Source organism: Equus caballus, chromosome 2 (assembly GCF_041296265.1).
Source record: "Equus caballus isolate H_3958 breed thoroughbred chromosome 2, TB-T2T, whole genome shotgun sequence".
Taxonomy (NCBI): domain Eukaryota; kingdom Metazoa; phylum Chordata; class Mammalia; order Perissodactyla; family Equidae; genus Equus; species Equus caballus.
Window position 1 is genome coordinate 3,272,347 of NC_091685.1, and position 16,330 is coordinate 3,288,676.

The 16,330-nt window shown below is 45.5% G+C and overlaps 1 protein-coding gene across 4 annotated transcripts in view; it reads left to right on the forward strand.

Moving 5' to 3' along the window:
• Window positions 1–16,330, forward strand: part of PLPP3 (phospholipid phosphatase 3) — a 79,549-nt gene that overhangs the window by 32,893 nt on the left and 30,326 nt on the right. For all 4 annotated transcript variants that reach the window (XM_001488028.6, XM_005607021.4, XM_005607020.4 and 1 more), the window contains exon 2: window positions 7,102–7,259. In XM_001488028.6, coding sequence (XP_001488078.1) covers window positions 7,102–7,259 — 158 coding nt within the window. The remainder of the gene's footprint in view (window positions 1–7,101; window positions 7,260–16,330) is intronic.

The window sequence follows — 16,330 nt, forward strand, 5'->3', positions numbered from 1 at the left end:
ACTGGCCCCTTCTCTGAACGACCTTTAGAGTCAGTAATCTATTACGTGGCCTGGGTACGCCTCTTAGCAGAGTGGACACCAAGGCAAGTTATTATCTCTCTGACCCTCAGTTCTTTGGCTATATACTAATAATTTAGAGGATTGTTTTGAGAGTTAAATCACTGGATGTATCCGAAGCTCCTGGCACGTAATAGATGGCCAATGAATGTAAATTTACTCTCATCCTTATTTAAAAGAGACATCAAAAGAGAGAAAGGAGGTCTTGGGAGATGACCCAGTTTTACCTGGGGTAGAGGAATTGTAAGTCCTGTTGGCTCTGATAGTTGTGTATTACGAAAAATAAACTATCTCATTTGTGAAATATATAATGGTGGCAAAAGAGGCCTGGAGTCTCTCAATGAAAGATAAGAATCATGGACTGCTGGTCAGTTTGTTTTTTAGTTCCTGGAAGATGTGGCAACCTTTTAAAAATCCAATTGAAAAGACCAAGAGAGCTGGGGGTTTTAAGGCAGCTGATATAAATTGTTTTAAAGAATGAAATGCTTTTGCTTTCAGCACTTTGAAATATGAAAGGCCATCTCGAGTTTTTTTCCACACCCAAGATGAGACTAAAGACAGGTGTCTCTGTTGTAGAACCTGAGACTTTCTGAAGTTGAGGAACTCAAAAACAGTGCAGTCTCTTGCTCATCATTGTGTCCCCAGCACCTAACACAGTTCCCAGGACTCAGTAGTTGTCCATACGTGTGTGTGGGATTCAACTAAAGACCTTGGGCTTGGAGTCAGGAAGCCCCGGACCAGGACCAGCTCTGCCGTTAGTTTCTTCGTTTCTTCCATGTAGTTGGTTTTAGTTCTGACAGTCTTCTTCTTGTGAAGAAAGGGCCTGAACTTTCCAATACTGAAGAATTGAGCGTTTGTCAAAGAAATCCTCTAGACCCAGAATATTGTGTGTTCACACTAGCCAACAGCAAGTGTTTTTCATGGCAGCCTATTTCAAACGTGGGGAGACGCCTTCATAGTAAACTTAGTTTTGTCTCATCTGGATTGTGTCCAGTCTAAAAATCTGGACAAATATCATAAACCAAAGAAAGTTTGCGCATTTCTAAGACCAGTAGCAATTAATTACTTTAAATAGGAACCCTGTCACTTACAAGCAACATAAATATTTGTATTTTGAACCTCTAAGTAGTAGTTGGGTTGACCATTCTGGCCTTAAGTGATTTAAAAAAAAAATCAGTTGGTTTTTGCATTTTAACAGGGCATACATTTATAAAGAAAGGCAGGGTCAGGTCATGGAGTGAGAAAACATGAGCCAAAAGAAAGACAGACCTGGGTTCAAATCCCAGTGACCAATTGACTCCCTTGGGAAACTTAGGTTACAAAACTTCTGGATTTAATTTTCTATTGAGTATACGTGAAAATAATAACATAACTTTTCATAGCTATTGTGGAGATTAAAATACATTAATTCCTAATTAGACTCCAAACTCCTTGAAATCAGAAGCCCAGTGTCTTCCGCCTATATTTCTAGCATCTGGTCCAGATTGGCCCAGATTGGTGCCGGTTGCTACCTTTGCCCTTCAGATGATGTGCTTAACCTTCCGGAGCCTCAGTTTTTCTGTTTGTAAAGTGAGTAGAACTCTATACTGTAGGCAGGATGTATAAATTCTTGTCACAGAATCATAATAGGTGCCTGATTTGAGCAACTATGCTATTCTTTTTTTTTTTTTTTTTTTTGAGGAAGATTAGCCCTGAGCTAACTGCTGCCAATCCTCCTCATTTCACTGAGGAAGACTGGCCCTGAGCTAACATCCATGCCTATCTTCCTCCACTTTATATGTGGGATGCCTACCACAGCATGGCTTGCCACGTGGTGCCATGTCCACACCCGGGATCCGAACCGGCGAACCCCGGGCCGCCGAAGCGGAACGTGCGCGCTTAACTGCTGCGTCACTGGGCCGGCCCTGCAGCTGTGCTATTCTTCATAGCTATACACATATTCTACGTCCAGTATTCTTTGTGGGTAGGTATGTAGGCTTTCTGCAGATGTTAGTTGAATTATTACTCTCATGAATCCTGGACTTTGCATATTTTAAGGTATCTACAGATCAGACTAAGGGGAAGGGTGGACAATTCTGGAAAAGACACTTGAAGGACTTGTATACAGGAGCCATGGGAAGCCCCTCCCTGATGCTCTGATTTTGGTCCTGCAAAAGCACAAAGATTTCCCATTCACTCTCCCACCCCCACTCTTCCCCTGCCTTCACAAGGGCTTTCTAAGAAACGCTGAGGGCAGGAGGCTGTGTTTAATTTTGTGCAAATGTGAAGCTGTGGCTGAGGGGAGCAGGGATCTCAGGCTGGGTCACTTCTGTAACACTTCCCACATAACTTTATCAATGGGTGGGCCGCGAAAACTTATCCTCTGTTTTTTTACACCCCACTCCTAAACCACCCAACCTGCCCAACTGTTGGTTTTTCAAAACCCAAGAAGTTTCAAAGGCCTGAACTCAACACAGGGGCCTTTCTTCATGCTTTGATTTTCTGCGCATTAAGTGTTTGTCAGTGAGTTCATATTTCACCTCCTCTGCAGCCTACACATCCCAAGAGGTCCCTGGAGGATAGGAAGTTAATTGATCCTTGATTAAAAGAAGGAGAAATGCTTGAGTCTGGGTCTAGAACCGCCAAACGGTATGTGTGTGTTTATATATGTATGTGTGTATATGTAAGTGTATATATAAACACACACTCTTTTTGGTTCTGCTTTGCAAGAAGCTCGTAATGTACCTTTCGTTATAGATGAATCTAAATCCCAGGATATTGGCTTCAGGGCTTTGGTTCACTTAGATACTGAGCACGTGCGTGGTACATGGTCAGTGTTCAGTGAACAATAGCCAGTGCTGGTGCCTTGACGGTTCCAAACAAAGCATTTTTTTCCTTCGAAGACCATGAGGTTTGCTGAGCTTCAGTTAATCTATTAATACTCATAGGTGCCTCCTGCTCTCTGTTTTAAGTGACTCACTCACTTTAGAAAGCACCCAGGAGTCAGATAATTTGAACCCCGTCCAGCTCCACCACTTCCTTGCAGAGTGACTCTGGTAAGTCACTTTAATCCCTTTGAACCTTAGGGTGACTTAAGGTGTTAGTTTTTATAACCCTTTCTCCCATTAGCCTTTGGGCCACCTGAAGGTTGGGACTTACACTCCTTCATTTCACTAGCCCAGTCAGTGCCTAGAATGTAGTCGGCAGCCAGATTGTCAGGCTGCGGTAGTTTATGTGGGGATCCTCAGCACAATTTGGGCACATAATAGCTGTTTAGTAAGTGTTAGTTATTATTATTATTCTCTGTGCTGTTTTTTCCTTTCTTTCATTGTTTATTTGTGTATCTCTTCCAGCACTATAGTTACTTTTAAAATTGTAATCTCATAATGGCCATCAGTTTGGTTGACTGCCTTATTGGAATCAGTAAACTATACTGAGTTTTCATGAACGTACTTTTAGCCCTGGGACCCCGGACACGTTCTCCTCATATTCAGGTCAAGCCAAGCCTCCCATCCTCTGTGGGCCATCTTTCGAGTCACGTAGGGCAGTCTTTTGTACCCCTGTCGCACTCTGTACATATATCAGTCCTCACACTAGAAATATTGTTGAGCACTTGTTTTTGTGACTTTGTTCCAATACCATGAGCCTCTTGAGGGCAGGCACTATGACCTGTTCACCTCTAGATTCCCAGAGACTAGCACTGGGGATTTTCTTGAAATCACGTGATCAGGGACTATAGTGGTTGGTAATAAATAGGGTGCCAAAGTTAGAAACGGAGATGCTGCTTTGGAAAAGAGCAGTCTCTTTGTGTCTTGGAGAGGTAAGACGTGGTGTTTTGTCTCTTGGGGACCAGCTGCCCCGTTGGGGGAAATGTTTATGCTTTTTTCATCCGCTGGAGGGATCGGAGGTTGCTCTCTTCCTGGAACAAAGTCAAGATTTCACTGGCATCACCCCCAGTCATACCACAAGTTTGTAGGGGAGACCGAAAAGCCATTGGTTTTTCTAAATGCTATCTCCACGCCTTTCAAGAAAATAAACAGAACATATTCAGATCCAACTTCTTGTCTCTTTGTGGTCCTCATCCACATAATCAAAACCGGAAACCCTCCTCAAGCCTTGGACAAGGAAGGAAGAAAAAGGATTTGGATTGCTCCCAGGTGAAGAGAGTGAAGGAGCTGAGCGCATAGATTTTCTTTCCTAGGTTTCTCTGTGGGACTTCGCCCCCTTCTTCCTTCTCACGTTTGTTGAGAGTCCACAGTGTCAGCCGGACGGCGCTGCCATTCCCAGTGCTGCTGTCTGGTGTCTTCCAGCTGAAGCAACTTCCTGTGTTGATTTTAGTCGACGATACGTGTTCTGTCCTACTAGATTGTATGCTCCCTGAGGGCAGGTCTTGTGTCATCTTTGTATTCCGTATACATAGTTAAGACTCACTAAATATTTGTTGAATAAATGAATGAGTTAATACCTTAACTCCTGACATCGTCCCAGCAATCCCAAAGCTAGATTTCGCTTGTCCCATTGAACAGATGAGGGGTTTTTAGGGATGTGAAATAACCTGCTCAAGTAGGAGGGAGCAGAGTGGAGATCATTAACCCTGTTCTATCTAACTCCACAGCTCTTATATGTGTTTTATTGTCCTTAGAAACATATGTTTTACAGGCCTATCATGTGAACACTATTAAAAATAGAAGCTGGAGGCCTGAGAGTGTAGTGCAAATGGAAGGCACCCAGGGTCTGTTCCCTTCCTGGGTTTATTGGCAACGCTTTGGCTCGTGGGCACCACAGAGGCTGCAGCCGGGCGCGGACGTGCAGTGCGGCGATTTTATCGCGATGTGTGGAACTTTAAAAGCAGACTATTAATATCATACTGCTGGCTTCTCAGCTACTTTTCGTGGCCAACTTGGCCACATTTCAAAATGTGTCGGCAGTGGACTGAAGATGGATGGTTCAGGCCCATATGATATCTTTTCTCTGCCTGCGCCGAACCCCAAAAGATCAGCTAGCTGCTCTCACCATCTCTAAGCCAGAAGCTTTGTCCACTGCCTCCCCGTGCCCCCAGCACTCCACTGCAGAGACAGGGTTCCAAGAGCCGGGGGTGATGGCCTCCACGGGCCCCTTGTGTTTACTCTGAGGAGGTCAGACACAAGGCTGCGGTGTGTTGCCGTTCTTTCTTTTCAAAGCGCCAGTATGAATTCGATAAAGTAAATTGTTGTTCTAGCAGGAAGCAGTTAGGGGCTCACAAAATAAATAGCCGTAGAATTCAAATAAATCCAAAGAATAAAACCAAATAAATCCATGTGTGTATGCACAGTGATACGTAAATACACTTTTTAGAAAGTGAGCATTTTTATCACTGCTGGTCTGGACCAAAGTAATTGAAAAATTGTGGAGTTCACGGTACATTTTTTTTTAAGAGGCGGTCTGGGGCTTCGAGTAACATGACGTGAATTTAATTCTTTTTGAAAAACATGAAAATGGAATTTTACCTTTTAAACAACCGCTTATCTTAGGATTTTTCAGCTAATGAAATTCACATTTGGATGAAACCAATTTGCAAAGTTAAATTAGGGATTTAGGCGTTTTGGAGTGAGACTAAGAGACTAGAGTGAGCTAAGTGTTCTCTTTGAGTCTCGGTTCTCTCCCCTTGAAAGGCGAGCGATAGGAGTGCTTAAGTGAGGCGTTAAAATGACCTCTCAGGCTTGTTGGAAGGTTTAGCAGACAAGTGGATATAAAGTACCTTACATGTTGTCGGTGCACATCAGTGGTGGCTGTTAGCATGAACAAGATGTGTTTCCTGGTCTTCCCTAGTCCGAACATCGGTGGCTCACCTTTTACTTTGTGAGGTGGCATTGGGGCTCGGTATTGAACTTGGTGGTAGGGGAGGAAGAGACCTTCTAGTCTAAGAGAAGAGCAAGAACCAAGACAGAGTTTTGTGGATTGTTTTCTTAGAGGACATGTCAAGGGGAGCAGCACACTTTGAGTCTGGAGCCGAGAGGTTCAGGTCATAGGGAGCTCTGGAGGTCCCACTTAAGCACTTCATCTTGTTCTGTGCAATGGGGAACCAATGAAGAGGCTTGAGCCAGGCAAGGCGTGCTTGTGGTCAGGAAGTAGACGTGGATCTGTGTAAGAGGCAGCGAAGGTCAGGAGACCGATTTGGAGGCTATTGCAGGATCCAAGCAAGAGAGATTGTGGGCATTCACTTTTTGCTTCAGGGTTGTAAGGGACTTTTCCTGGCAGGTGATGGAATCCGTTTGCCATGACCTTTAAGAGAATGGCATCTGAGCCAGTTACTGATAAACTAGCAGCAGCTGCAGGAGCGGTCTGGCACTCCAGGAGGCCCTTGGGCTCTGCTCCAGGTCTGCAGGCTACAGGGCCCGGCTTGGCTCTGCTCAGTCTTGTCAGTGACTCTGAACAGTGAAGGAAAAGGATTGCAGATGGCATTCATTGAGCAGCTACTGTGTGCCAGCACTTTGCTAGAAGGTTTATGTGCTTTGTTCTCCTTTAGTCATCACCACAACTCATTTGTGGGGAAACTGAGGCTCAGAAAGATGGAGTGAGAACCAGAGGTCCCATTGCTAAGAAGTGGTGGATCTGGGATCTGACTCCAAGGCCTTCAGTACTCCATGCAGCATGGCCTCAGGACGAGTTTCTCAAGGGGGATATGGTTACCACTTAGGAACGCACTAGGAGGCATAATGAGACATCGTGAGATTTTGGGCTGTGTTAGTAATTATTATAAGTTGGACTTTCATTTTTAGCAGGATGCTGTAGAGCAGTGGGAAAGCTCCTGCCCTGGCTCTTCCACTGCCTCCCGCGGTGTTCTTGGACAAATTGAGAGGACGATGCCACTCTCTTCTTAGGGGTGACCAAAGAAGGAAAGCGGGTGCATGTAGTGAAGCTCGCGACAGGCTGTAGAGTGCTGCCAGCACTGGGCCTTCATGTCCCTGTCGATGGTGTCATTCGGGGTGGTCTTTGCTGTAGGTCGTTCTGCTTTGGCTTGCTTGCACTGATGTTTCCCCTTGTCTTTTTCTTTTCCGGTGTGTGTGATGGTTCCATCTTGACCAGCGGGCCTGCCCTTCCTCATCATTGAGACGAGCACCATCAAGCCTTACCATCGAGGGTTTTACTGCAATGACGAGAGCATCAAGTATCCCCTGAAAACTGGAGAGACGATAAATGATGCTGTGCTCTGCGCTGTGGGGATTGTCATCGCCATCCTCGCGGTAAGAGCCCAGACTGCCAGGCTCAACCTGTCTGACTTACCCTGTGTCAAATGATAGAATGTCTGAGCCAGCAGACTCTTGGCAGGTCAAGGAGAATTTCATTTGACTAACACTGTTTATTTCATGCAGTTGATACTGTTACTAAAGGTGTTTTAAAACACTCACTATATATATATACACATATATACTAAAAGTAGTATAAAATTATGCTAAGCACCCTTCGAAAATACTTTGCATGCATTATCCTCACAACAATCCGATGAAGTCTAGATATGGTTCTTATCTTTCTTCTGCAAGTTAAGAAACTGAGGTCCATGGAGTAAAAATAATTTGCCTGAGGCCACTTGGTTAATAAGTGATAGAGCTGGGTTTTGAAGCTAGTTGTCCCTTACCCCAGCATCTGAGCTCTGAGCAACTGTGCCGTGAAGCTGAGCCCCAGGGGAGGGGGACATGGCTCATCAGGTAGCACGGCATTTTCTGTGTCTGTCCATACTGGCGCTGTGCTGCTGTGACAGTGATAATGCCACTGGTGTTCTCTGGCGTATTGTTTAGTTCTCTCATCCAGTGGCTCTGGTGTCAAAGTGAAAATAAAATGGGACTTGAAATCCAGAGACCTAGGTTCTAGAACTAGGGATCACCATCTTGCTTCACAGCCGTAGCGTTGCGGTGAGGAGTGAAAGAGATCATGAATATTGAAATACTTTGCAAACTCTTAATTGCTGAGCAGGTTACTCATATGCAAGTGTAAAGTCCAGACTTACGTCCAGATCTTCCCTTAAAGGATGAAGTCCTCACTGAGGATGCAAAAATGTGACACAGATTTGGACAAGCCCAGAATTGTTTTGAGCAATGGTAGCCTTGTGGGAATTGGGGTATAGCCCGCCTGGGCTCTGCTTGGAAGGTCTCTGCCCTGTTCTAGATGTTGTGTCCATCTGGGGCAGGAGAGGGGGTGAGGAATTGAGGGTAATCCCGTCTTGTAATTTGTGAGTTATGCATTTTCACAGCTGTCCGTTCCACATGTCCAGTATTTTCTGTTTGTTCTTTGCCCTTGAACCCCAGCCATCTGGGTGAGACAGCCGCATCATGTGCATCAAAGTCGTAAATTCTGTCTTAGATCCTTGAGTCATCTTTGCATTAGCTGTAGCCTGGAAACTTATCTTTGGCCTGTGTTAGCAAGTCAAGAAGGGAGGAAGTTAGCATTAACAACACTCCATGTGAAATCAGTGCTAGTATCCCCATTATACAATGGAAACCCAAAAGCTCATAGGGGTTAAATGATGTGCTCAAAGTCGACAGCTAATAAATGTGGACTTCACGCCTGTGCCTGGCTTATTTCAAAGCCCTCTTTCCATCTTGCAGACTCGCTTTTGGATGGGAGGTTGGCTCTCTTGTCCAAAGGAGCTGCTCACGGGGATAGGCAGTCGGCTACTTTTGCCTGCTCTGGACCTAATGTAAGCTGCTGATGGTACATGAACCACAGTTCATGAAGTTTTTCTTTTGACTTCCCCACTCTGGGGGTTGGTTGTAAACTTTGAGACCCCTCTTTGTTTTTTAATAACATCGTAAACCAAGCACACAATCAACAGTTTGAAATTGGGGAGGGGGAAGGGAGGCTAGTGGAATTCTTTCCAACCTTTAAAGAAAAACAGTCCATTTGGCAGCTGGAGTAGTTTTTAAGGGTGGACTAAGGATCGTTGTGTTCAGAAACTGAGAAATATAAAAATCTGATTTTGCTGTTTGCTCCAAATTGACATTGTCGGGTTGAGTCCTTTAGGAGGAATCGCTTTGCCTGGAAAAGACATTTGTAATGGAAGGCAAATAATCGCACAGTATCTCATACTGAGGTTTGAACAGGTGCTTTTGACCCTTGGAGGATCAGTTAATTGAATGATTTTACGAAGCCGACTACAGGTTAAGATAAGAATAGCCCAGGGACAGGGATGTCAGCTCTTCGCTCTGCGAGGGGTTAGCCCGGGCTTGCCTAGTGGGCTGCTCCCAGACCTGGCACCCTGGAAAGAGACACTCTTCAGGGGCCTTGCCACCCCCTACCTCTGCGAATTAGGCGAATCACTGCTTTCTCTAGCCCTCATTTTCCTCATTTGTAAAATGAGAGTGGTGTTTGAATTCACACGTAAGGATTGCTCTAAGAATCAAGTGCTGTCATTTGTGGGCACGCGCTTTGTAACTGTGGGTTAGGTGGACCTAGGTGCTAAAGTAGCTTTTTCGGGGTCCATGCTTGTCTTCTGTTCTTCCTTCTTCAAGCAAAACTCTCGGTCAACAGCTCTTTTCCTGTTTTTGCCAAGACCCGTCCCTTCCTCCTCAGGAGATGCTAACATTTCCAAATAAAATCTGTTTCTAAGAGCTTGGCTGTGCCTCATGTCTCTCTTCAGCTCATGTTGATGTTTTAACTAAAATGCTCTCTGACCTCCCAGGCTTTGTTGAAGCGATCATGTGCTGTGGCCCTGGTTATAGCATGAGCAACCGCCCTGCTTCCTCCTGCCATACAATGGCAGCAAAATAGGTTGGGAGAGTGCTCTCCTACAGGTCCAGGAAAGACCAGGCAAGAAAATACTGCAGTAATCCTTATCCTTCGTCAGGTCCACTGTGTGCTGTAGAAACCTGTGGACCGGGTTCAAGCATTTCATCCTTGAGGAAACCCTGAGAGCGAGGCATTCATTCTTAGGGCTCTCAGTTTAGCGTGAGTTAAATGCCTAAGCTCTGGTTCACAGCTGAGCTCTTCTGTTATGGAACGTAGCAAGTTAATTAACCTCTTTGAGCCTCAGTAGGCTCATCTGTTAAATGGAGATAATATGTCTACTTATTAAGGTTTTCAGAATTAAATGAGCTAATGTATGGAAAGTAATTCAGTGCCTGGCACCTACAGTATACTCAATAAATGTTAACTGTTTTTATTGTAAATGAGTAAACTGAGTCAAAAAGTGGTGAAGTGACTTAGCCAAGACCTTCTATCTGGTAAAAATACAATCAGGAGAGGAACTCCAGCCTTTGAACACAATCATATCTCCTGCTCTTTCCTCGTTTTTGGTTGATTAGAAGCCAGGTCTCTTGACTCTCACTCCAGTGCTCTTTGCACTGTGCTGCTGATCCAGCTGCCCCTGTATCTCAGCTGGAGGCCTGTATGACATGTGGGCTCCTCATGAGGTCTTCTTGCCCACTTACCTGCCATTAAGTACCAGAGCACCCATGGAAAAAGTAAAAGCAAAGACCTCAGAGGACAAGTGAGTAATTCTCTTTAGTATACTCAATTCTGGAAAAGCTTACTGCTTAAATTAAACGACAACAGCACGTTCCCACTTTCCCATTATGACTGGCCCTAGAGCCCAGCTGGCTGCATCCAGAATCTGCTTCTGATCAGAGGGCGTGAATGACAGTCAGGGAGGGCAGAGGGGCACCCAGAGCTGGAAATCTCATCATCCTGCTGCTTGCTGCCCGCACCTTCTCCTGCCTTCTGCCTTCTCCTGCCTTCTCCTGCCTCCCGCCTCCTGCCTCCTGCCTTCTCCTACCGTGTCAGGTTTGTTTGAAACCACAAGAGAAGGCTTGCCTGATTCGGATGCCCTTGCCCCAGTCCGAATAGTCCCCGCAACAAAGAGTGGAATGCCAGGGGAGTTGAGAGTGCGGTTTTGGAGATGCAAATCATCTGAAGTTATAGAGAAAGCAGACACCTGTCTATGGCAGGAGATATGGAAAAATCTCGTCATTTTGACCTCTTTTTCAGATGTGCTTCAGATTCTGGAATTATAGCATAATAGGAATTCCTTCCAAATCCACAACGCAATGGCTCCTCTCCCTGCCTTGTAAAGCCTTGATGACTCTAGCAGCACTGAGATTGGGAGGAACAGTAAAGAATCATCTCCTATCTGGCTCCCGGCAGTTTGCCTTACGCTGTGCTGGGAAGAGTATTATGGGCAAAGATTTCCATATGGAAAAAATGCTCTGTAGTCTTTTTAAATAAACATGGGCTCAGTACTTGCCTTGGTCAAATCCTGAAAGGCATTTATGTAGATTCTTAATATCTAGGGGTTGACACAGGGGTGAGTCATGGGTGAACCCCCTTCTCCCTCTAGCCATAAAAATGCTCCTTTTCCTCTCAGATCCCGTTGAATCTAATCCTCTGTAATAATATTCCTAACTAGAGAAAAACTTCAGACTTTGGCATCATCTGACTTAGGTTCATTCCCAACTTCTGTGCTCACTCTTTCTGTTACTTGTCTGTTGAGCTCAGGCAAGACATCGACCCCCTTGGAAGAGAGCTGCACCTTTCTTTTCTGTAAATCACAGGCAGTAGTTCACCAGTTCGATAGGCTTGTTTTGGGGGTCAAATCACGTGACGTGTGTCATCACTGAGAATCATGCCTTCCATTTCTGCAGTGACGTACAGTTTACAAAGTGGCCTTTATGTGCATATTCTCTTATTTGCATCTGGTAGTGATCCTGCAAGGTTGATTGTTACAGCTAAGGCAACTGGGGTCAAGGATATTAAGGGACTTTCCCATAACTAATTAGTGGCAGGGCCAGGCTAGGAGTCCTCTGATTCTGAGGCCAAGGCTTTTTTAAATAATGACACCACTGCTGCTTTCTGAAGCCTGCCTACTTTCCATTATTATTTATCAAACACCCGTGGTGTAGCAGGTGCTGGGGACACAGTGAACCTCAGCCCGACTAAGCTGCATGTCGTCTCTCAACAGTAAACTGCCAGAAGCTGCCTTATCTCGAGCAGACAAATAGCACCTTCGATACACATTGCCTTGTAGTATGATTTGTGGCCGGGTCTCATCTGCCCAGCTAGATGATAGGTTCCTGGAAGGCAGAGACCAGGCCTTTTCCTCTTGGATATGTACGTACTAAATAAACACCAAGCAGACACCTCCTTCTCTAAGAAGCATTCCTTGGCTGCTTTCTCCCCCACCTTCTAAAGGTCCCAGAGATCCCTGGGTCCACCTCTGTCTTTGCAGTCACTAGGTTGAACTGTCATGTCTGTTTACTTGTCTGTTTTCTTGTTACCCTGTTAGCTGCATCAGGGTAGAAACCAGTCAGATTGGATTTTGTATTGCTAATGCAAGGCACAGACGTCCATGCACAATGAATGTTTGTTAAAAATCACAGAGGAGGCTATAAATTTGGGCAGAAAATCAAAAGCATTAGGCCAAAAGGTGTCAGAGGACGTATGGAGCAGGGAGAAGTGTCCTATTTGCTTCCTAAGATCTTAAATATGATCCATGATGTACATGGGAATGTGCAAATTTCTTGCTAGAGAGACAAGAAGAGCTTAATACCTCCAGGTCTTGTTTATTCAGGATCAGGCTTCAGTTAGCCTACATCTGGACTTCATTACTTCCTCCCTGCCCCCATCGCCCTTTATCTGAGAGAGCACTGCCAAGAAAACAAGGTTCCCCAAGATTGCCTCCTCATTAAAGGTTAGTCGAGTTCTCAATTCTGAAAGAAGAGAAGTCGTGCTGGCCCAGCGGTGCCTTAGTGGGGGACCCAGTCCCCCAGTTTACAATCCGCTGCATCTGTGCAATTACCAAGACCACCAACAGAGAGTGGCCACATTAATCCTTCAACTGTGTCATCCCCTGATCAGATGGCTACAGAATTCTTCTAAAACCTTTTTATGCCTGGGGGGATGGTGGGAGGGGGCATCTATTTGCAATTTAACAAACACGGGGCCTTGAGATTAGGCTTCCGTCTGTTCCGTTTGCCCTGGAAGACGTGAGTGCTGTGGCCATTCTTCCTTACTTCTGTATAGCTCTTAGGGGTTAATGACTATGTGAAAAATGTATGTAATATGAAGGTGATGAGATTCTCCATTTTAAATGCTAATGCTTAGGAGGCTGAGAAATCCATCCTGTGTGAGTCAGTGTGTGTTAGGGGATGGGGTAGAGAGCCGGATAACATTTACTAGCTATCTAATGGGCTGGAAACCAATATACCTTATCTTAAATCCTCTTCAGCAGCTACATGAGGTACGTATTATTTATCCCATTGACAAATAAGGGAGGGTCCTGGGACTTCTACTGGCATGATGTGACTAGTGTGAGGTTACTCAGGTTAGTGAATGGGGGAGCAGGGATGAAAACCCAGGTCTGCCTGGCTTCAGAGCCCAAGCGCTTGAACTGACATGTATTGAAGGCCCACTCTGTGCTAGGTGCTGCAGAGAGTGCTGTTCATTTAGTGAGCTATAAAAGCTTTTAGTTCCTGGCCTTGGAGAGCTCAGTGTGGGGAGGAAGATAAAACATCTGGACCACAGGGCACACAACGGCCTAAGATCAGCGGTGTGCGGTAGTGTTTGTATGAAGCGGTCTGTACAGAAGGCGGTAGATACCATGCTGTCTGTCGGTAGATGCTCGGTGAGACCTCACTCAGAACGAGCAGGCGCCATGGTAGGCACCTTGGCCTAGAAGCAGATGTATGAGACACAGAGGCTGCCTTCAGAGTTTAGGGTCTAAAGGGGGAGCAGGTCAAGTCCAAGACTGACTACACTGTTAGCCCTTCAAGGAGACTAAAGAATTGGTCAGAGAATTAAGAAGGGAGTCAGGGCAGTGCAGGGGGGTGGGCCCTGGAGAGGTGAGAGCATCAAGACAAAACAGGCCGGATGCTGTAGATGCCCTGAGGTATAAATAAAGTGATATGGGAGTTCAGAGGAAAGGTTATTTTCATTGGCAAAGGCGGCGTCGTCGTCATCATCATCGTCATTCATTGAGCACTTGTCCCATTTAATTATCACAACAACCCTGAGCTCTTGGTACTGTCATCATCCCTGTTTCCACACCTCAGGAAACTAAGAGTTATGGAGGTCGTTTGTCTTAAGACTGCTAAGTAAAAGAGCCAAAACTCTAACCAGTGCATGAGTTGGCACTTGAGCTCCACTGGAAGAATGGTGGGGTTTTCGTCAGAAATCCTGACATTCCAGGGAGAGGGGATCGCTCCCAACGATGGTTGAGTCTGACAAAATAGCGTTTTCAGGAAATGCAGAGCGGACTTGTTTGGCTGGAGACCTAGAGTCTAAGGGAGTAGACAAAGATAAGGTAGGAAAAGATTTCAGCAAGATTGTGAAATTCCTTGAATGCCGAGGAGTTTTTACTCCAATTAATTGGCTAGAGATTGGTGAAAGTATTTTAAGCTAGCTTGATCAATTTTCCAACCAAGGTAAGGATGAGGCCTGAACCACAGTGGTGGCAGTGCGAGGGGAAGAGAGCAACAAAGATGGCTGTGGGATACCTTGCAAAAGGTAGGTGAACAGAACTGGATGACAGTGGGATCGAGGAGAGGGAGGAGTTTAAGATTTCATGTCCTTGCAGTTATGTTTGATGGCACCTTGAGCAGAAATGGAGGGAAGAGAAATGAGGCTTGGGGCAGAGGCTGGAATGAGTGTGATCTTAGACTTGGTGAAGTTGACATGCTGGTAATGTCGGTTTGCTAAGTAGTTGAGAGGTTTGGCAGAAGATTGGAATAGGACTGCTAGGGTCAGCTGAAACGAGAGAGAGAGAGATGCTCTTTTGGAGGTCATCTTCACAGAGGTAATAATTGACGCTATTGCAGCAGCTGAGATCATGGCAGAACGGCAGGGATACAGTCCTAGGAAGACTTAGATTTATCTGATAGAACCCAGAGGTAGAGCCACGAGAAGGAGGAGGAAGGTGTTTGAGAAATAGGAAGAAAATCACCCCATGCGATATGATGGAATTTAGGAAATTCAATGTCGAAGAGGAGTAAGCAATGGGCAGCAGGCACTGCTACAGAAAGAACAGCCAGGAGTCTGGAGTGGACAGGCAGAGCTAGTCATCTAGGAGACCCATGGCTTTGAGTCCCTGACTTTTGGGAAAATAACGATGCTTCATGCTTCTGACTGCCTTCTTCGTAAAGCTTGTGGGCTTAAGGTGGCCACTGCTGATTTCAACCCTAAATAGCCTCTGTGGCCCCTTCTGGCTTCTTTGCTGTCTGTATTGTAGACATTGGAGTTTTGACTTACCCATAGAGCCCAGAAGCTCTACTGGTGGCCTTGGACAGAGCTAGGTCCTCATTGCCTTTTCCAGTCTGTGAGGCGCTGATCTCCTGCCAAGCTGAAGACAACCTAGTAACCAAGGATTAAGTTTCTCATCAATTATTTCTAGTCTCTAAAGGTGCTACATTGTATTGTAGTAGACGGAGCATTCAGCTTCGGAGAAAATACAGCTACACTTCTGTCTCCATCCTTAGAAGCAGGACCCAGATACACTACATTTTTTCTTTCCCTTGGGACTGAGGACAGTGGTTCTCGATTATTCCCTGTCATCAAATGTTTGTTGAATGAATCTCTTATGGACTGAAAGAAGTTCATTAATCCACGTAACTCAGCTGTGCAAGAACAGCCTGGCACTCTGGCTAGCAGGGGCTTGGATGTGCAAGTGCCTGACAAGGTTACACCACCTCACCAGGTGCTCTCTACGTGTCCATCTCACTGGAGACAAGGTTCTGCTGCCTGCAAGGACTTCCAAGAGAAAGCCAGCTTGACACCATCAGACAGAGCACAGAAACTAGAACAAAGGGGGTCTGGCCTGCAGCGACGGCCCTGCCCCTGCCGCGTTTCTGACTGAGGGCGATTCACGGGTCTCTGGCCTGCACCACGCTCACGGATAAAGTGCTGATAATAATTTAGTCATGCTTTGGGTGTCACGAGAAGTGAATAACACCGTGGATGTGAAAATGCTTCGCAAGCTGTAAAGTGCTGCTCAAATATTATTCGAGCAGATCAGAATATAGGGAAGTTTGTCCCTCGAACTCAACAGGGGAAGATGAGTTCTCAGTCTCTAAAAGAGACTGTGTGCAAAAGATCTTACTTTTCTTGGCATAATTTATAGAGTGGAATACTGTGAACAATACGGTAGGGCTGCCCGTGCGGCCTTGGCTTTAGACTTCTCTTCCACTTTGCTTCCCTGAAAAAGACATCCTATTACATGTCAAAACCAACGTAGTCATCCACATAGTTTCTGGTTCTACCCTGGAGGGGTGGTACTGTCAAACTCTTTAATGTGGAGTGTTTTTTTTCCAAGGAGCTCTTGGAATTATTTTGG